The sequence below is a fragment of the Orbicella faveolata genome, unplaced genomic scaffold (assembly GCF_042242905.1).
Source record: "Orbicella faveolata isolate gen_17 unplaced genomic scaffold, um_ofav_v1 contig_34, whole genome shotgun sequence".
NCBI lineage: Eukaryota > Metazoa > Cnidaria > Anthozoa > Scleractinia > Merulinidae > Orbicella > Orbicella faveolata.
The window spans coordinates 33,749,990-33,771,951 of NW_028301563.1; the positions used below are offsets into that span (position 1 = coordinate 33,749,990).

At 38.8% G+C, this 21,962-nt stretch overlaps 1 protein-coding gene across 1 annotated transcript; it reads left to right on the forward strand.

Moving 5' to 3' along the window:
* The first annotated feature begins 7,926 nt into the window (after positions 1-7,926).
* Positions 7,927-10,703, forward strand: LOC110049159 (growth/differentiation factor 6-A-like). Its single transcript, XM_020754941.2, has 2 exons — positions 7,927-8,556; positions 8,714-10,703. Exons 1-2 carry the CDS (start codon positions 8,238-8,240, stop codon positions 9,715-9,717), a joined length of 1,323 nt encoding a protein of 440 aa, XP_020610600.1. The 5' UTR covers positions 7,927-8,237; the 3' UTR covers positions 9,718-10,703.
* The last annotated feature ends 11,259 nt before the right edge of the window (positions 10,704-21,962 follow it).

Sequence of the window (21,962 nt, forward strand, 5' to 3'; positions counted from 1 at the left end):
ACTCAAGGCTGATTACCCAACTGCACTTTGTTCTGAAAAAAAAAAAACTGTTTCGAAAATTGGCAGCATTTAAAGTTTCCGCATTGCTTGTCTCGTCTCGTAAATGGGTCCGCAGCTATTTAAGTCATTAGTGTCCATGGCTGGCCTGTGTGGGCGCTTAACGCTAAGCTGAGTACACATAGCTAGTTCATAATGCCCCCTAGAAATTAAAAAGCACTTTGTGTAAAGATATACTTAATATCACTTGGAGGTTTAAGTAATATATCAAACACGAAAGACCGTGTTTAACCACATTTCCCAAACACCGAGATGGGAGTTGAAAATACTTCGCGCAGCGGAGTATTTTTGACGATTTTTTAACGGTCTTGACTTCCTTTGTATAAACGTGATAAATTATTGATAATTTGAGAAATAAAGTTCCTGCTTTCTCTATCGAGTGTACACGCACAATTGTGCTTAGCCTTTTTTTTTTTTTTTTTTGATGTCAGGGCGACAGGATCGAATGGGGGAAAGCAGTTGATAACATAAGCTATAGCCACAGGACCTAAATTCACAAACTAGGGAAAACTTAAATTTGTACTAGCCTTTAATTCTATTTTAAGTTGTAATTACGGAATCAGGGTGATGGGATCTTTACAGATTTTCAGGTCGGTAATATCACATCTGAAGCATGCTATTTTTGTGTTGTGATGCCATTTTTTGTGGCCCATGGAAGTGTTATTAAATTTAAACTTATTTCATTCTTCAACCGACCAGGCTTTTATCTTATATTATTCTATCAATTATGCCTAATTAAAGCGTTATTCTCGCTTGCATTTGTAAGTGATCTGAAAAGGTATTATATGCTAAATAGTAAACCAGTAAAGAGGGCAGAGGTCTAAGAAACTCATAAAAGCCTTTTTAATAAGTCTTTTAAAAGACTTATCAAGTCTTTAAAATAGTTCTTATCAGACAAAGGCTACAGGTTATGACACACAAAATGGTCTTTAATTTAATTGATGAAAACATTTCTCTGCAATTTACGTGCAGTTATATGGTAAGAGGGTAGCCGGCATGGCGAGGTCTTTACGAACATGCGATTAAAAAACAAGATTAAATAGAAATCATTACCGCTCTGAATTTGACTATTTTAGGCCGGTAAAAATCAAATTTCAAAGGCTGATTTCTCAGCTTCATTTGAAATTTCCAGTCATTTCTCAGTTGTAAGTAAATTGTGCGGGTAGATATTAGCTATCAGTTAAAAGAACGTCTTTATTCAGTTTTAACTGGTCAAACTTTTAAAAAGCGCCATTTAGTGTCATAGTCCAAAGTTGCTAAATATAGTTCTAATTAACCGCGATTTTTTACATAAAGACATCTCAAAAGTCTTTAAAAGACTTAGGGAAATTTTAGCACGTCTCCAGTACCTCTTTATCCATTAATCCTTTTGCAGGTAATCGATGTTTTCAACACCTTCTTTGTATTACTAAAATTAAACTACAACCGAGTTAGATTGGTGAATTTTCATGTGTTAACAGACACAGCAAAACGCTTTGAGACGTAAATCTTGCCCGAAGTTTCTATTTTGTTACTATGTTTCGTTCAAGATATCATGGGGTCCAAAAATGACCTGATTGAAAGTTACTCCTAGCAAAACAAATTTCGACTCGGTGAACATTCAATTTGTTTGTCTATCTGTGACGGAGCAAAGTCTCCGCTTAAGTCTTAACAATCTTGTCGGTGTCACGTCAAAAAACTGACATCACAGTCTCAGACAGTTTATTTTCCTTTTTTAAGGGGCACTGTTATGGGAATTTTGCGATACTTTTGGTCCATGCAGAGCTAAAATTGTGACTGAACACCTTTTCTCAGGCGTAGTGAAACTCTCCCGTTGTTGAAGGGACGGCAAATCAAAATTGTAGTTCATAGTAATTCGCGTTTTTCCCGAAACGCGACGATTTTCAAGAATTTGAAAAAGTCTTCTAGATTTTTCTATTTGACATCAGAAACTTGTGCTTGCGGATCCCATTGTAGCTACTGACAGTAGCATTAAAGAGTAATTTTTAAACTAACCGTTATATATGGGTTTTTATGAACGAGAATATTTCTAAGGCTTTGACATTTCGATGTTACTGCCCCTTTAGAGAACCGACAGGAAAACACTTGTTTTATCTGGACCGCCGATTCAGGAAATCTTCATTGTCTTTTGCCTAAAAGAGATTTAGTTATTTTACACCTAATCGCACTTAATACGACAGTTCCAAATCAAGATAACGAGCACATACTCGAAATTGAAGTGAAGTTTCCTCAATCGATGAATGCATGGTAACTAAAAACGTAATTAATTTGGCACAAGGTATTAATGAAGAAAGAATAATTTAGTCGATTCTTGGGTCTTGTTTCTTAGCTTTTGTTAATAAAGATTATTCTCTAGTTTACTTAACATTTGACCCTTTTATTTCCGCGCTAAACAATAAATCTGTCGGGAGCACGACGGTCAGACAAGGTCCATTGTGTGAACATGTGAGGTAATACATCGGTGGTACTGTTAGTTTTAAACCGACAATTTATCTTGCGGTCATCAACATAACACCAAAAACTATAATCACTTTATTCGAAGATTTTCCCACGAGGATTATGCCCCCAACATGCACATTCCCAGAAGTTTTAAATTCCCTGGTCTGTGAAACTCGATACAGACCGGTTAGTACAATGAGTGAACATGAAATTCCAGATACCCGAGGGCACTAGATTGTCACTAGGGTTAGTGGATACCCCTGGGGTATGACTAACCTACCTACGCCAGTTCCAAAGTAGTGTACGCCCAGATGTCTGTTTCTCTTCATTTCAGATGACTCGTTGGAATTAAAGCCGACACCCAGGGGTCTGAACGGGGGTGATGTAACCTTAGTTATCAGTTATATTTTCGGTAATTTCTAGGCTATCTGTAAATTTGTCAGATCTCAGATCTTAGTTTATAAGTAAAAAAAAGAACGTTATTTCTCAGCTGATAGTTCAAATTTGGACCATTTTTCTAATATGAGTTAAACCCCAGGTAACAATTTTTGCATTGGTGGGCGTTTCCACGAATTACAGTGGAACGAGCGTTGGTTTTCAAATGGGCGTATATCTTAGTCTTGAAGTCGCCCCTCTGTTGCATGTCTTGTGTATTTCAAAACAACAAAGCAGACAGGTAAATAGCACCGATGAAATCACTTCTGTGATTTATTATATTTTCTATCTCTTCTTCCAGACTGTAAGTCGGCTCATGCCGACTAGAAAACATAAATCTCTTCTTTGTCGAACACACACATACCCCCTAGTTGGAGACAAGCATCTTATCTACCGGTAAATACCACTTCAGCATTTAATCGTCTTCAAAAAACGAAAAGGACTGATATGACTTTATGTACTCTAGTTACATTTTCAGTTTCAGCTATCTTCTCCGAATTTCAAGGTGACGTGACGAAATTTCAGATACTTTTATCAACCGGTACGTAGCAACAACAATTTCAGTTTTGAAAAACTAAAGGCCAACTTACACGCTACAATTTTTCGGCCCAGAATAGCCCAAAATTCACGAGAAAAGTTGTTTGCGAGCACAAATATCGGCCTAGGTTTTAGAAGATGTGCTGCATTGCAACAGATCTCACAAATCGGGCCGATTTTCACCCACTCGATTTAAATAGAACACAAAAATTGAGCCCACAAATCATGGCACATAAATGTATTCAATCTAGTCTTAAATTTGACATTTTTTCGTTGATTTAACTTTTAGAAGGACTTTTAATATCTGCTTTGAAACAGTAAAGAATGTTAGATTGCAAAAAGTTTCAGACCGACTTAACGTAAACTGTTTGTAAATTGAAGGCTAAAGGCGCCCAATGTTGTGGTTTATTTATTAATTCTATGTCCTAGCCGAAAAAAAAAAAACCATACTAGAAAAACACCCGCACAAGCAACTTATTCTGTGACTGAGAATGGTCTTAAACTGCTTGATTTTCTTTGAGATTAGGCTAAGGAGGGCTTTTGCTGTGGCGTCATATCGAGTAACGTCTTGTTTTTCAACAGCAATCGCAGCAACTACTGCTGAACAAGCTTTCGAGGTGGCAACTACACAGAAAACGGGTTCAGTATTAAATCCGTTGAGACAGATCAGAATCTTCTGAGCATCCTTTTTTGCCTTCAAGTTTGCCAATTGCTTTTCTCTACTCATTGTTAACTCAATGTTACGTAAACATTACGTGCACAAAATGCAATTCCGTTGATCTTTTCTTCAATCGATTTCCCTCCCAGGTCGATTTCCCCGCCGATCTGAAAATGTTATGCGACAGTAAGCTTGTTTGAGTCAGTTTATAAACTGACCTCCACAGGTAATTTGGCAAGGAAGCAGAGAAGTCTAGTTTTACTTCCATTGAATCGCAGCCCTCGCAAACTATGTTCAATGTGGTACTGACGCTTATCACTAGTTTGAATTTTTCATGAGCGCGACTTTCATTTGAATGTTCATATTTTCAAGATTTTCAGGCCGAAAAAATTTTCTCAAAGACCTCAGTGACGGCTTATGCATGGATTTTGTACAAGAGACATCTTTTGAGAATACAGGAACTATTCTTTTTGATTCAAAGTCATCACACGGATTTTTCTAGATTTTTAATTATTTGCTAACCACAAAAGCACTATCGTGCGTGCAAGAAAAAAGAGTCAAATTACTATTACCTATACAATGTTGACCTGAATTTAGCTGGTTCAGACCTGTTAGCAACTCTGGGATCTAAGTATCCAGGCTCACAAACAACTCAACGCAAGTCTTTTCCTTCTCCATAACAAAATACGATCTGAATGGTTGTCTGGGGGCAAATTATTTTGCGGTCAGAAATTTCCACTGATGGTAGCGAGTTGAGACTGGATCACTGATGACAAAGTGTCTGACAAACCATGGGCATTTACGAGGTTTGATCTTCACGGAAAGCTCTAATCGCCAGCCGGGCTCAAGGAACAGATTACCTAATTGAAAACATAAGCGAGAATTATTTGTAAGTCTTCAATCGCCGAAAATACAAATATATATATATGTTATATATGCGTCTTTGATAAGTATCTCGAAACCCCGTCCTTAATTAGTTACCGTGGATTTATAAGTCGTTTTCTGTTTTTCGTGGTTCTTTGGCGATAAATTGTTAACGGGAAATTAAAAAGGTTATTGGCAATTTTACACAAGCTAAGCACATGATATAGCACTTAATGAGTTTAAAAGACGCATTCGCAGCAATGATGTAACTTATTTAATAGAAGCCGACTGCAAGGGTTGCATCTTGTGCTCAACGAGACACTCTTAAATCTTATTAGTAAAATTAATAGATTTTTTACACTGATCAGCTATCGATGCATTCATAGCCTACAATGTTTAGTTCCATCTAATTAAAACATTTTAGACTGCATTTTGTATTATTCATATTTTAGCGTAGATATTTTAGTCTTCTCAGTTTTGCATTTTATATCAGTCTGTGTCCCCTTATTAGTATGGGTTTCTCCCAGGCTACATAGTTTGGCACGTTTTTATTTATTATTTATGGACGAAGGTAACTCACTAGGCTTTTAGTGTAAGCCTCCAACAGGAATTAACCAATTAACGAAGATGTTAAGCCCCGTTTATGGTATGACTGGTTGGTGGGCTTGATAAAATCCATGTTTGGCCAGACACATCGCCGTACACTGAAGAACCATCATTGCCAGACACTTGAATTCAGTACAAATCTCGTTACTGATTTCACTTATCTTTGTCTTCGCCATTTCCAGGAGCCAATTCTAAACGTTTTTGAAATTCGTGCGTTTCATAACGTGGGATTATCGTTGTTTGTCATACTGCTGCCAAATAATTCATATTTCATTTATTTGTCATGTGTCTCGCAAGTTTCCCTGCGGAAGGCAATTTCACTGGCGCCATGTTGTTTCTCTAAACGGATTCTTTACATTTTTTATTTACCGAAATGCTTATTAACCATAGCTGGTAAACTCCCCATTGCCATGCTATTCTGTTTCAGGGTTTATCAACAGCATTAATAGACGCATACATGTATCTCTTCGGGCTTTCTGCGACGAATAAACGTTGATGTGCTGTCCAGAGAGAATCGAAGTGTGCCTAATTGTATTACAAGTTGATTAATTGCCCCGGGAACAAATTAATGTGTCTCTTAGATCTTCGTTTCCCACTTCCTGCCATTAATCACCAAGTTGATGAATCAGCTAAGTGCCACTGTGAAAACAAATTGAAATTTCGGCCGCAAAAAACTCCACACGAACAAAATTCAATTTGACTCAATGAACTCGCTCACTCTCCCTTAAAACACGTTAATTACATAATGTGCACAACAGCGGTAATTTTCTTATGTTTCGTTTTAAATTGCTGTATACTCCCTGTATACTCTGGTTTTTTCTTCCCGTGGGTTTGATCTTAACCTGTCAACGCAGTAATGTGGCCTGTTTACCAGTATTTTGCGAGCGTAATGGGTAGGTTATTTTACGGCAGACAGACAAAACATTTGCAAAACATACTTTGTTGTTTTGTTGTGCAACCTATAAAGTGCTTGCCGCTGTAACAACAAATGTTTGACTTATGGCTGTACAAGGTGGAATTGTTTACTGAAAACACCCATAAGCAAAAGTGTCAACAATAAAATATTCATCACGTCCCATGGAAATCAAGGAAATTTATCCACAAGTGGGGCTATGAGGGAAGTTTTAAAAGCATTTCGTTTGAACCCTAGGAAGCCATAACTCGAAAGCTGGTTGGAAGTGACTGCGGGTTTCGAAATGCTTTTAGTCCGACCCTGATTAATGAGCTGTGAATTAGTGTACCGTCTGGGTGGTAATCGTCAGTTTAATACTTGAAGAAGTGTTGAAAGGGTTGTGTAATTGTTTAAATTTGAGCTTCGGACCGTATGTCATGTTCTCACGCACTTTCAGGGCAGTAGCAAACCATGCGCGCGGACAAACATAGTTATCGAGGTTGAAACCCTTGTCACTTTTGATCTACAATTTGTTACGCTAAAAAAACGTCAAACCATTCAGATAAATCATTGCCTGGTGGTATTGTTCAACTATCTGTCGATTTAACTTCGAGACAGTAGACACTCTTCAAGGCTAGCTGAAAGCCGCTTTTCAATTGTATTTAGATTGATTAGCTCGAGATGTACTCTTTTACCGGCGTTTATCCGACATCATCAGGTTGCGACTAGTTCCCAAGTACTGTTTACGAAGTGTGTAGCGGATTTCGCTTTCTAATCCGTGGAAAATTCTAAGTTTGTGCCCCAAATCACCTGAAATACTTCAGCGATAACTTATCTTGATAACACTGCCCTCTTTAGACGGAATTTTTCGCTGATAAGCGTCGAAGGCGTTTCACATGTGCTAAACATAAGAATGCAACCTTTAATCACATCAAACAGATGAATTGTCCTGGCGGCAAATAGAGCGTTTTTTCTTTGTGTTTCGGTACCGCGATGAGCAAGATAGATGACTTAACAGGCCCTCAGCTGGAAAAAATGTCCTCTCCTGTCCTCGCAGGAAATACTTCTTTAGTATTTATAGATCTGCGCCCATGGATGGGTACTATTTCCGGATAAAATCTCGAAACATTTTTTCTCACCGCATTTGAAGACTATGTAAGCTATGTTGTTAGAGTTTGACGTCTTTCATCTGGCTTATGCGAAACAACTTCCTCGAAGGCTCTACACCTAATGGACTATGCAAACTTTATGTTCACCTCAAGAGGACAAATATTGGCCCGCTTTCATGTTAATGTCATTCTCTATTCTTGCATGTTGAATGGCCGCTCAAGAACGGTTTCGATTTGAGTAAATATCATTTCCCAGGAAACACAAAAGATTTGCAACCTATCAATGCCCGGCTGGCCCCTCCAAAGATCTGTTTATGACCCGCGCTTAACCAATCGGATGTCCCAGGTGTAATTTAATTTAGAAATATCATATTACAGGTGAGCCAATCCGAGACATTATAATCACACAGGTTTTTTGATAAAATCGCATCTTTAAACACAATCACATTTCAACCAATTAGTGGCTGTGAAATGTTCTTTGTCCCTGGGGCGTAGCTAGAGAGATCGCTAATTGCTACACAATAAATGATGTTCGATCATTTTACGGACTCGAGATGGCATAATCACAACCAAACAGTCAAGTCTGCAGTGTTCCGTGTTTAGTATCAAGTGCTCAGGAAGTCTGTGATTCTCGGCGAAGATGAAACCTGTATGCCTCTTGTACATTTCGCCGCTACTTCTTCTCGGCTTAGCTAACTCGTGCTGTGTTGAGTATTCGAGCGGTCTCAAGAGAAAGTGGGAACTATGGACACGTCCATTTTTACGAAAACGTGCCGTGGAAATCGCGCAAAAACGACTTCTCTCAATTCTGGGACTAGATAACTTTCCGACGCCTGGGCGACATGTTATTCCACACAAGTTCATGCTGGAGCTGTACAGGAACCTTTCGAGCGGGACTTACAAAGGAAATCTTAACCATAATATGGTGCCGAGTGCTGTAGTCGGTATAGTGGATCAAGGTCAGTGTGTGTTATTATCTGGAGGTTTTTGTAAGTGTTTGTCATTGTTTGTATTTGTTTTACGACTCGCCCAATCTCGTATCCCGTTTCTTGTTCCTCGTTCTCGAGCGAGCGATGTAAAATTGTGTCCAATTTCCTTTTCATCTTCTTCCTGCAGAACGCCGAGACAATTCAGTGAGCAGAAACAGTCAGCAAGTATTTTATTTTAATGTGAGTAACGTGCCTTCATCGCAAACTATCATCGACGCAGAGTTACGGGTGTTGAGACTATCCGTGGTCAAAGGTAAACCATTTATCAACTGGCACGGCACAACTTACAGAGCAAAGCTTTATGGCAAGCGTATGCTTGATGTACCAAATTTGTCTCCTTTTGAATCAACTTCAAACCTCGAGCTTCTCGATTCGATCGAGTTTGACATCGCCGATCGGTCATCGGAGAATTGGAACGTGTTCTCTGTCAAAAGAGCGACTGAAAAGTGGCAGAAAGCAAGAGCGAATTGTCACCAGCTTGAGTTACGCGTGGAATCTCTGTTGAGTGGAGAGAACGTCCCACCGGAAGAGATGGGCTTCGCTAAAGCCGGGCGCCTTCATAACAAGCACGCTCTTCTCGTCGTGTATACAAGCGATGGGAAACCCTCTGATCCCATCCGGAAACCAGTGTCATACGAAAACAAAGCCGATGGTAACGCAATATCACGGGGAAAAAACACTGAGCTAAAACAGAACAAAATCGACTCCGACTTGGAACACAGCAACCGGGTACGAAGAGACGCGAAATCGAAAACCGGGGGAAGTAGCTTGAAGAAGCGAAGCAGAGGAACTAAATCGAAGCGTCGACGCAAAAAAGATTCCTGTCGCAGAAAACCCTTATATGTCGACTTTAACCAGCTTGGCTGGTCAAACTGGGTGATAGCACCAAGAGGATATAACGCGTATTTTTGTCAAGGACTCTGCGAGTTTCCTATCGACAATCATTTAAAACCCACGAATCACGCCACGGTACAGACGATTCTGAACTCCGTGGCTCCTTCGCTTGCGCCTCAAGCGTGCTGCTCACCGAATAAATTCAGCGGTATTAGCATTTTGTATATGGACAGAAGCGACAATATCGTGTACAAGAAGTACGAAGATATGGTGGTTGAACGGTGTGGCTGTAAGTGAACGGATTTAACGGGGGTAATTGATTGTAGGAGAATCGACAATACCTCTGTTTCTGAACGCGATCTCAGGCAGTTCCTTCGCCTATAGGTGCTGACTAAACTCCGGCACTACACGCGCGCGAAGCTATCACTGGTTTTTATTGAGTCAACACCTGACCATGAGCTTAACGCAGAAACTGAGAGCCGTTGTCACCCGTCGGTGTTGTTTCATAGAGTTCTCGAGACTTTCACAGACTTTCAACACTCGAGAGTACATTGCCCGCGCGCATACATCTGCTCGGCGACGTCAAGTCAGAATTTATTCACGGGCCGGATTCAAATAAACCCCGCGCTGTGTTTACTCAATTTCTTGATCCTCGGAGATGATTTGGTTTGCATAATCGCATTAAAATTATCACTGATATTGTTTATGAACTCAGAACGTTTCTCGAAAATACCCTCAGCAGGGATGAATGTCAGTTTAAAAGAGGTTTTTGCACCCTCGGCCGACATCAGTGTCAGAGATTACTTCGGTATAACACAGCTGTGAGACGGCCGAAACGTATTTAGCTCCAGAGTTCAATTTGTATTCTCACTGTAATATAGTCATAGCGTATTATTCCACGGCAAGATTTTTAGCACCTTGTTATTTTTATCAGATGAACACACGCCTTCGTCTGTCAAAAAGTCACTATTAAGTATCAGTATTAGTGAAAAATATTTATACGTAATTCTCGTGCCCGGAGCTAAGTAACTATAAAGAGAGTCGGCTAGTCAACAGAGCAACAACGATACGGTTAGTTTATCCTTGATTAGCGAACAATCGATTTTTTAGTTATTATTACCGCGCTCGAATGTAAATAGTGAATAATTTATTTATTCTTGACTTGAAAGGGAACATAGAAAGCGCCCGATTTTATTGTTGTACTATTTTTATCTAGAGCCAACGAGGGCCAGTTAAAAGTGCAATAGAAATTGCGATCTAAAAATAAATTGGTGTTCACTTGATCGGCCTGTGGGCTTGATATGAGAGCATGGTGTGATCATCATTACTTCTGACGATTCCGGACAATTACTGAGTAATGAATGCATTCTGAAAGAAGCCGAGCCAATAATGGCCATAATTAGGTCGTTGATAATTTGACGAAAAAAAAAGAGTTTTCAACACAAGCTTTTCAATCCGCCTCACTCGGTGCATGGGAATTGAACCCGCGCGCTTGGAAAATTCACGCCGCATAGCTTAAGAATAAATTACTGGAGTGTGTCGCGGTTATTTCATTGCCGTATTCGGCCGGAAAAGAATATGTAATGGTAGATAAAGAAATGAAAGATATCCTACACTCGATTTTCTCCTATTTTACAGATAACAAGACCTCAAAGGTTATCGTTTGTCCCACGGAAAATGCGAGTCCCTTATCTTGAGATAAGCTTCAACATGTAGAATGGAATTTTTGGGGGTGTATGATAAAACTTGCTTAGAGACCTTAAAAAAGAAATTCACCTACGCTATGAAACTGCTGTTTTACCCCAGCATTGAAAGAATTCACTTAAGAGCTTTGAAGTAATCATTTAATCAATTCTGCCCAGAGCGGTAATTATTATTTTGGCTTAAAACTTGTTGAATTAAAAAGCTTTTCCAAAACAAAAGGAAACATATTTTCTCTCGAACGCAAACAATTAACGAAAGCAAAGAGATAGTCTATCTTCCTGGAGCCGTCAACACTCTTGAAATATTTCGTGTTTTTTGGTGAAATTAAAAGTTCATTCCAGCAAGCGAAGATTGCATAATACAAGAAATATTACAGAAATTTTACACACAGAAAGCCCTCGCGACTCCTTACGTCCAAATAAGGGGTCTTAATTGCACATTTAACTGCGCTTTTTCAAGTTGACGAAATCCCTTTGCCAAAATATTCTTGATTACTTGAACACGACCTCGTAACTGCATGAGGTCTAAAAGTTAAGTACTTACTGCAGCGTCATGCAAACACGCTACAGTCAAAAAACACCATTACAGTTTGCCTGTGACCAGCGATAACACCACGAACAGAGAACGCAACAGAACTCGGAGAAATTTTTGGCAGACCGCGCTGAAAATTGCCGATTTCTGGAGCAGATTGTTTGTGTTCTACGCGAAGATTTGTTAAAGTGGACAGTGCGTTCTTTCCAGGGGGCATTGTAAACTTGGCTCTTAGCGTTAAGTAGTTACCCAAGGACGTAGGGAGTGACCTTAAGGGTTTAACCTTTTCAAGCAACGAGACGCTAAATGCGAAAAGCTTCGCTCGCTGTCAACAACAGTCGGTAAAGTTTTCACAGATAATATTGACTTTCATTTGCCACTCAATCCTTGTTTACAGCTGAGTAGAGGCACGTTCCTCAAACACAGGACAATTCTATTCCAAGGAAATGGTGATGTTCGCAGAGCAGCTTTAAGGTTCGAGACTTACCAGCTAAACACGGCTACGCTGTTTCATTAATTGTCAAAATCTCATTTGCTCACGTTTCTGTATCGTAGATGTTGAAGGATTGCCTTGAAGTTGTCAGCGAGGTCTAGTTATTAAAATTGTATACCTTATCCCTCTTGGCTGGTACCCCCCTGCACGAGTGATTGACACCTTATAGGTCAGGTCGTGTTGTTGACTGAACGAGATTCCATCGACTGCTACGAGCGCTGAATTTGGTGACTTCAGCAAATAAGTGCTTCATTAATTAGCGTAAAGAAAATGAAACATTTGTTATTGATCTCGCTTCCGAGTGTCAACGGAGAGACAAAAACTACTTCAGAAATTGAGAAACTCCATGTAGAAGTCGAAGAAACTCGGCAAATAGAAAACTGTGAAAAACATGCGAAAAATGTTATGAATTTTTTGCATGAATGTTCCTTTATCCTCATTAATCTGGAGAGAATAAAACTCGTGTACAAAGAGAACATATTTTTGAGCTTCTCAGTAGATCTGTCGAGTCGAAAACCATTATTTTTCTTGTATAGCTGTGAAAATTGTAGTTAAACTTAAAACTGAGTATAATCTGTGCATCAATTCTTCTGCTCTTACAGTAAGATATTGATTGGTTGAGTCAGTAGTACTCCTGTCACATGCAGAGTTCTAATTGTGTTACACCTTGACGAAGGTGGCCAATTTTCAGTAGCGTTAAGTTAACTGCACTGAGTTTGTACCATTAAAGGAGCTAAGTCACAGAAATTTAAGTTGTTTTGGCCACATACAAAAATCAGCTTTAAATTGAAGGAAACCTGAAAATAATAGTTTACTTTTATCCTAAAGGACCAAGGATGGTTAAGGATGGAGAAGATTAACACAGATTACAAACGACGAACTTTTAAAAAAAATTAGGCTAAACTTTTCAAGATACGCAAGCCGTGACCGACTTAGTTCCTTTAAATTTGTCACTTGATTTCCAAGAACTTTAGGAAAGTATATCCTTTAACTTTTAAAACTGTGATTGAGGTTTGTTTGATCCTTCCCAAATGAAAGCTGTCGAGCAGTGCTTACTTATTTACTTATTTAATTACTTACTTACTTACTTATCTAGTACTCTTTATTATGCTGTACAAGGTGGTTCTAACTTTTAAATCTGTGGATGAAACTTTGAAATGAAAGCTATTGAGCAGTACTTTCATGTGGTACTGTTTATTATTCTGTACAAGGTAATTCTTATTTTTAAGTCTGTGGATGAAACCCTAGTGTGTGACCATTCAAATGAAAGCTATTGAGCAGTGCTTTCATGTGGTACTGTTTATTATGCTGTACAAGGTGGTTCTAGCTTTTAAATCTGTGCATGAAACCCTAGTGCGTGACCATTCAAATGAAAGCCACTGAGACATACAGTGCTGTTTTTTCATACTTGCTGTGAAAAGTGAATTCCACTTTGAACTGTGTTCAGTGATTATGGCATAATTAGAGTTACAACCTTCACAGTTATCAGTCCCATTGATGAATCATGTGTTTATTTTATAGCAACGCAACAAAGCCGTCGCTTACGAGTAGAGCTGTCAGTTGACTTTCTATTTTCTTTTCAATGCATAACAACCTGAAGCTGACTGACTAGTTGATTGGGGTGTTCTCCATAAGAAAAAGTGATTGATGTCTGTTTATGTGTCTCAAGTCGTTGCTAGGAGACTGGTTTTCATTTCTACCCTATCTGGTCAACAAACTTCTGTTATGAAGCTTAAGTTTGTAATAAACCATTTTTTAGCGTTGCTCAAGAAATGTTTTACCCCTGAGAGGTACCTTTGTGAACTCTTTTAATAATGGGTGATGCATGCCAGCTAATAAGTAACAGTCAAATGCATGTGTAAGGGTGGAACAACTTGAATGGGACCTAAGACATGATTTTCTAGGTCATAAATAATAAAAAGCGTTATCAGGTCCCCAGGATGTCAAAAATAGCAAACTAACTGAACCAAGAATTATTGTCTTCATGCGAAACCAAACTTCTAAGACCTAATGTTGAAAGAAACTTTGGCATTCAGTACATCGCAATTACTTTCAACACCTTAAGGAAAAAACTCATTTGCGAAATTCTTATAGTTCAACAGGAAAAAACTTGATTATTGCATATATCTCACTGACGGAAAAAATTGCGGAAAGCGTTGAGCGATTCTGTCTGGTTAACTGTTGCCCATTTTTCCTTCTGAGAAAAAAAAAGTTTTTTTCTTATTTATTGTACGAATAAGATGGAATCAAAAACTTGACAAATGACATTTGTTTTGGGTTCCATCGTCTTGTTTTATCAGTAGCGAACTATACATTTACAGTTCATCAATGAACGAATGGAAATGAAATTGAGCCTTTTTGGATTCTTGAGTTTCTATTTTTACATATCTTCTTTGATAAGTGTTGGCCAGTATTTCAATAGGTTACGTTCTAATGGCCGGCGCGGCATTCCACTCATTAAAGAAGCTAACCCTTATACCAGGGTCTGTCTCGATTGGAGTAGATTGACTTTTAAATGATAGACGGGAATTGGTCAAACTTTTTAATGTTTGTGGTGAAATGACGCAGTTTTAAACAGAAAGCTGAATTCTGAGATCTGCAAAATTACTAATAGTTGAATAATAGGCTGAAATTTTACCTGAAAGCTGAGAAATCGTCTAAAATTTAACTGTTAAATGGCATGCCTGCACCACGTTCCAGACTCTCTTATGTCCATATGATTTCAAGCTAGGATTGAAGTACTTAATTAAATTACAGTCAGTAGGTTGTTATGAATGAGAACACTTTAAATTTCTGTCAACAGATCTCATATGTGAGTTTTTTTAGAAAACAGACCTGAAATATAATGTGCTTTTGACGAGACCTTTTATGAACAAAAAATATTTTGTCTCTTTGTAATGAACAGGTATTTTTCTCTGTACTCGGAGGGGGATAATTACGTTTTCATGTTGAAAGATTTGATTTAGGAACGGTATACAATATCCAGTGTAAACAAAAACCAACATGTGTGACCAGCGACTGACTTCTCCTCATTATATCGATATAACGTCAAGTAAACAGGTGATGAGAATAATGATAACGATCATCAGGGTATTGCTGTCTTGATGTACTACTAAATTCTCAAACCAAATGTTTAGCGATCGGGAAGGAGAATTAATATATCAATCAAAGCCACTGAGAGATGACCTGAACGTTATTGGGGCCCGGTAAGAAGCGATGTGAGTGGTGGAGTGGAGAGGGGAGGGGAGGGGGGTGAGGGGGGAGAGGAGAGGGGGGGGAGGGGCAACTACGGCAAATACTATCCGTTCTTTGTATCTGTTGAATTATCAACGATACATACTTTTCGATGATTTTTTATTTGAGAATCAATTGTTGGTAACTGACGGTTTTCGTCAGTAGCTGACGATTTTCGTCACCTGTCTTTCAAATCATTGAGCGCCAGGATTACCTCGTGGAATGCCACTAACATAAGATGAAACTGATATATGACATCCTTAATACTCGACAAGGGAACTTTCCCCTCGAGTGTTTACCAGGAAGTGATGAAAAGATCCTTGATTTACACATAGTTTGGCAGAAATGCAAAGTCATAAAAACCCCTAAAATATAAATAGCGACAAGTATGGAATGTTTTCACGACAGCACTGAGTGTCTACACGTTTTTGTTTATGGCACCCGTCCCATCTGTCTGTCAAGTAGTGACGTGCGTGCTTTTAAATGGGTTTACAAGACATCCAAGTGGAAACGGGAAGGACATTGTTGGCAAATCTTTACATAACTCTTAGTTCAGAAGCGCAGTTCTCTATACTGATCGCAATACATTTAAATCAATAATAGTTCTGAGAATCCCCTAGCACATCAAGACAACCAGCCTTTAACAGTTGATGATTTTCTTTCTTCTCTTTATCTAACTGTTCAGCAATGTACAGCTCATGCAGGGATAATTAAAAATTATCGCCAAACCATGACATCATCCTTTCCGTTCAAAATACGCGATCTATCATTTAATACTTTTAATTTTATTCCTAACCAGGCTGGAAAGAGAAGAAATGGAGGATTAAAAAATATCGGCTCTTACCAAGTTCGAAAGTGATTGTCTTCAGTAATAAAACCATAAATGCATGTACTCGTGACCAGCACTGAAATTTGTCTGGAAAGTTACAAAAGATTATATAAGCTTTTTACTCCGGACTGGCATTGACTAATCAGTTTACTATCATCATTATCTTCAAGTATTTACGATCAAAATTCCCACGTTATGGTCAACCTGGATTTGTGTCATCAGAATCTCCCCCACTAAGTTTTAAGATGTCGTTGAGGAAAAAGCTCTTGGTTTGCTGCACGAAAATCGGGAATTCAATGAGTTATTTGTCAATTTTAATGACTATGACCTTTTTCCTCTTCCTTTCATTTCCTTTCCTCTAAAACGGCCTTGACTTAAACTCTCTTTGTTAAAAAAACTTCACAAAAGCTTACGATCTTCCTCAAATATGCTCGAATGCAGACTGGTCAGCGTGGGAGGAAAGAGTGGCGCGCGAGGCCAACACACGCCTCTCACGGCACAATGGTAGCATGCGTTTACATTTTTTAGTTTCTTTTCGATGTGAAAACTGAGAAAAATTTATGATCACATTTCGATAACTCAAAGTTCAAGACAATCAGAAACTAATGACACCAGTGTGAATTGGAGAGAAAGGATTACGGATTTTTGAAAGACAGTTAAAACTGAAGGGGCCCTGTGATATGAAGCGTGGCACCTCAGGCTTGTAAACACAGACAAATTGCTGCATATGAACTCTTGGACACCTCTCACGCTATTTTTTTTAAACATCTGTTCACTTTTTATGGGAGATGGTTTCATCAGATGTGCTTCTTTTCAAGTCTGTAGTTAATCCTGGTTTCATCAAATGTGCCTCTTTTCAAGTCTGTTGTTAAGCCAGTTGTTTTGACAGCCAAGCTCTCCAGCTTTGTTTTCGTAGCATGAAGGGACGGCTAGGAATAATCAGCTAACGCCCACCCTCCTCGACGGGTTGTTAGTTCATCCCCCGTCCTTGTATATTTTGTCTAGATAAGGTTGCCCAGATATTCTACATTGCTTCTTCCCGATTATTCTCCTCAATAGCCAATGAACAGTGTAATAATCTTTCCTAAGAACGCAACAGCACGTAACCAGGTCTTGAACTTTGGACTCGGATTTCATCACTGACTCGTGTGACTTAATCTGTCTTCAATTGTGTTTAGTTGGTATAGTTATGATTATTATGCACAGATTGTTTTCTCTCAGGATCAGCTCAGATTAATGAAAACTCCTTTTCGAGTGTATTTCACCCTTGAGCTGAATGACTATCCTCTGTACCCTGGGTTTAAGGTTTAATATAAGATTTCCTTCCCTATTATACCACCTTCCGGGAGATCTAAAATAACATGAACTAAGAGAAGTAGAGAAGTTTCTTCTCTTGTTAGGAGCTACAATAATGAGGGTATTCAGTCTGCCAATCTTGTGTTGAGATCTGATAAATCAAGATCTTTCTAAATCCTCCCCCTCCACCCTACCCAAGAAAACAAAACTTCTTTCATTTAGCTTATGATTAGCGTGCTGGGGTTCTAATCAAATATTTGACATTACATACATACGTTTACTGCAACTCCCAATCTTAGATTTTCCGTCACACGGTTTAACTACAATATTAATATATAAGCAAGTAAAAACCGACGATATAATGTCCCGACGTTGCGGCGGCCTCGGGACGCCATTATCAAGGAATGAATAAATGAGAGTGAATTCAAAAGAGTAAGATCTGTAGATCTGTAGATCTGCAGATTTACTTAAATGAAGTCTTTGTCTAACACATCTTCATCAATGTAAATCTACAGGTCTTAACTCTTTTGAACTCTCTCTCATTCAATCTTATATTCTGTTGTCTATCGGCTAGTTCAATGAATTGAGAGAAAAGCTATCGGTGTCAACCGAGGCCTTTGGTTGAAAACCACCTGGGTCTAATTAATAACCGGTTGATGATACTTGTTCGGTTAGAGAGATCTCCATGCCAATGTACCCTATTCATCAACGGCTGCCAATTAAAAATTCTTTTGTAAGTATTAAACTTAGCCCAACTAACTTCGTTTTTGAGTTGATAATTCAAGAGAATTTTTACTCTTAAACGAGGTTAGTTGGGCTAATTTAAATGCATACAAAAGAATTTGAAATTGGCAGCCATTTATGAATAGGTTCTATATCTAATCTCTTAACAGAATCTTTCATACATGGTGTTAAACAACAACAGCTCTTTTCACGGTAACTTTTCTCATTTGCATGACAATATAACCCAACAAGGCCTCGTTCAAACTACGCCGGAGGATTTTGAAAACGGAGGTTTTACTCCGTGAAAACACATCAGATGTGTTCTGTCCACACTACGCCGGAGAAATTTGAAAGCGCAACAATCACCGGTTATTTTGAATTGGTGTTTGAGGAAAACTCGATCAGGGAAATCATATCATTAGAGTAACGTCATCCTTTTCGAAAAGTAGGAAACGTCGGTAGGACACGAATGGCAGGAAACTTCATCAAATCATTATTTATTATTCCCCAGGAAATCTGTTAATCATACGAGGACTGCATGAAACTAAATTTATTGACCTAGTTTTTATTATATGATCACAGCACGGAAAGGGTTGAAATTCTTGTCCGAGGAACAGAATGTTTCTTCACGTGTTCTGCATTGAAGTAAATTTAATTAGAGTATTTTATCTGTTTTGTCAAGTGGATGAAAACTTCCGGTATTTTATCGTCAATTGTCACGCCCTTCGATAACTTATCTAACTGTCGCGCGCCGTAACATAAAAATATTTTTTTGGGAAGCACTCCAAACCTGAGGTCACATGAGACTTGTGAAGCGTTAAATGAAAGACACTGCAGGAAATTGGAATTTTTCAACTTCTCGGCGCCACATTCTAAATATTATTTCCTCTTACTTCTCACAAAGACTACAAGATAAGATAAGAAAACGTATTTAACCTGGTATAATATTCGCAAGGTGATTTATGACATAATAAGTGAATGTACATGTGACAAGGTTTTTAAATGCCATGAATTGTTGTAAGGGATCGGAATCAGGCGTCAAATAATTTCCATAAAATAGAATTTACCACACCATCTTTGGTATAGATGTTAAGGTCATTCCCCTGAAATAGAACCTGTACTGAGATTTTTGTGAAACTTTGCCTATTGATTGTTTATATTGTAGCAACTTAAGGTCTAGATAGCAGCAGACATGTAAAGATTTTAAGGAAAACGACCAATTTTTTAAGTTTGCAAGACATGTTTCGACAGAGCTTAAATTTTGAGGGGTCCCCATGTTCGTTTAATTAGGAGCAACAGCACCTTGCTTATACCCAATAAATCCTTATAATAGCACCATAATTGTGGTCACGATTGCTTGCTAAATTCAAGTTTCCGACGATTGTTTTTTGTTCTACACTGAGAATTGGTCCATGTTTATTTTACACAGAGAAATTTATCACTCAATTCAAAACAAGAGAAAAGAATGATAAGTCACCATACTCGTTTGCGAGAAAATGACGATTTCCCTCTATGGCGAGGTCCAACCGTAAAGAGAAAGCCGCCATTTTTAATGCGCGCGCGCTAATCACGCATGAAATTATGCGCGGTAGGGATGTGCAATGCAATACGGGGAATGACCTTAAGTACATTCCAACAGTCAGGGTGTGAACTAAGCTTGCGCTGTTACAACCGGGGGAGCCTCCCATATAACAGGGACGTGGTGCTCGTCATACCTTTCAGGGGTTAAAAAACCAGTTTGGGTTCCTCTTAGCTCCAAAGGTCCACACTGGGAGCTTTTGAAGTTCCTTTTAGGGTATTGAGCCGAAAAAATACGACAGGAGATAACGTGTTGTTTTTAGAATTGGTACCTACCTCTTAGGGATGAAAACATTTAAAGGAACACAGTCAGCTCTGGGACCGCGCTGACCTGGACACTAGTTTTCTCACTTTGAAAAACGTTCACCTCAACCTGAAATCAAAGTACATCTAGAAATCTGCTTCAATTTTTGCAGTGTTTTGCGTGATTTTCAATCGTTTACTGAAAAACCTGTTTTTACGTGTAGTTTTGCTCATCCTATGATATTATTTTTTATCATATTTGGTTGAAAACAGTATGGATCACATCTCTGTGATATGCAAGTTAGCTATGAAATGATATCTAATGCGCATGTGCGCCAGCTGACTGTGTCCCTTTAAAGCCACTTCACGCCGCCTCCTTTCTATGCGGGAGTCACGCCGGGCTGTTAAACCCAACATTACCACATAAAAAGTCCGCGAAGACTGACTTGTGATTTAAACTATTGAATAATCACAATTGAACGTGAAAACGTAAATGGATACTTAATCCCTCTTGCGGCCATGGGTTTTCTGCATTCAGACAAAAATGAATTTTCGAAGTCTATTTCGACCAAACATTCTGGTTTGAATTTCTCTAAATTTCCAGTGGCGATTGGAACTGCATTTTCCGGAATTTTCGTCAAAGAGGCCACCCGAATGATTTTTTATTCCTGGAATTTTCGGTGGAATACAAAGCGCCCTGGAGCACAATAGCCGTAAAATATGAACAAAGACAGGGGCACCAAAGCATTTTCAGAAATCTCTTAGAGCACATATTGTATTGTTTGAAAATGTTTTATACGTTTTCCTTCAAACCCGCACACGCACTTTTATCTCACTTTTATACCTCAGCATTTGCACTCTTGGCGTGATAAGCTACCTTTCCTAGGAAGAACCTAGATTTTAATGAAGAACGGCCAGGATAAACCCGCCCTGTCGCCTTTGTTAACTCACTTTCCTTTGCTTGATATGCAGAAAAAAGATTTCAGCATAATGTTTTGAAGAATGCCGCCCACTCCTAGAAAACTGTATCATTTGGGTGTAGCAATTCAAATTGCATCCATAAAGGATGGACAGATCCTTTTTTTATTGATCCAAAGGACATGATCTTGAAGTTCAGAACATATCCTTGCTCACAGAAAAATATCACTTACTGCAACGAAGCACGCTCATTATGGAAATCGACATCACGTATACACAGAAACTTCTTTGTATTTTGCCTTCACTACGCAACCGAACACACTCTAAGGTTGAGGCATGGGCGCGTTGGTCAGCCAGGCCCAAGATATGTTTTATTTGCGACAATAAGCTTACAACGAAGCGGATAAGAGATACATCAAGTAACGTCCTACATGCGCCAAAGCCGGACACGTAAACCCCAAAAACCTCTTGTCAGGAAAAATAGGGACCGTGTACCCCCGACCAAATGCAGTGGCGCCACCTTTGGGGTTTTAAGGTTGATCTATAAACAACAGAATGAAAAAACAAATCATGACGCTAATTACACAATGATATAAACCTTATGGGAAAGTGCTAGTGGCAAGGCTGACCGTAGAATGTCACAAGTTTCTCAACCGTCTCTTTTTACAAACGTACTACCCATGAGCCTTTGCGTGCTACTCTCCCACCCAGTTCTCCGTGTAGGCAAAATATTAGTTTATGTCAATACCGATTATCACAAATTACATTATCCCGCAGTGTCTTTCTTTTAAAATGGATTCATTTTTTCGGGATCATTTAAGTTGTTTGTGATATTAATAAACTGCCTGTGCAAAGCCAATTTCTGTTGGACAGTCGTCTTCATTAGAAATATTGAATACCCCATTCATATTTATCTTTATAAACGAAACCGGAATCGTTATAAAAGAGCGCTTGGTGCTTTTGTTAACCATTTTGCTTTGTTTGGGAAGCATT

Excerpts from the sequence above, each read along its gene's own strand:
- LOC110049159 (XM_020754941.2), top strand. The coding sequence starts at position 8,238 with ATGAAACCTGTATGCCTCTTGTACATTTCGCCGCTACTTCTTCTCGGC. Across the intron at positions 8,557-8,713 it reads AGTCGGTATAGTGGATCAAG|AACGCCGAGACAATTCAGTG; the intron begins GTCAGTGTGTGT and ends TTCTTCCTGCAG.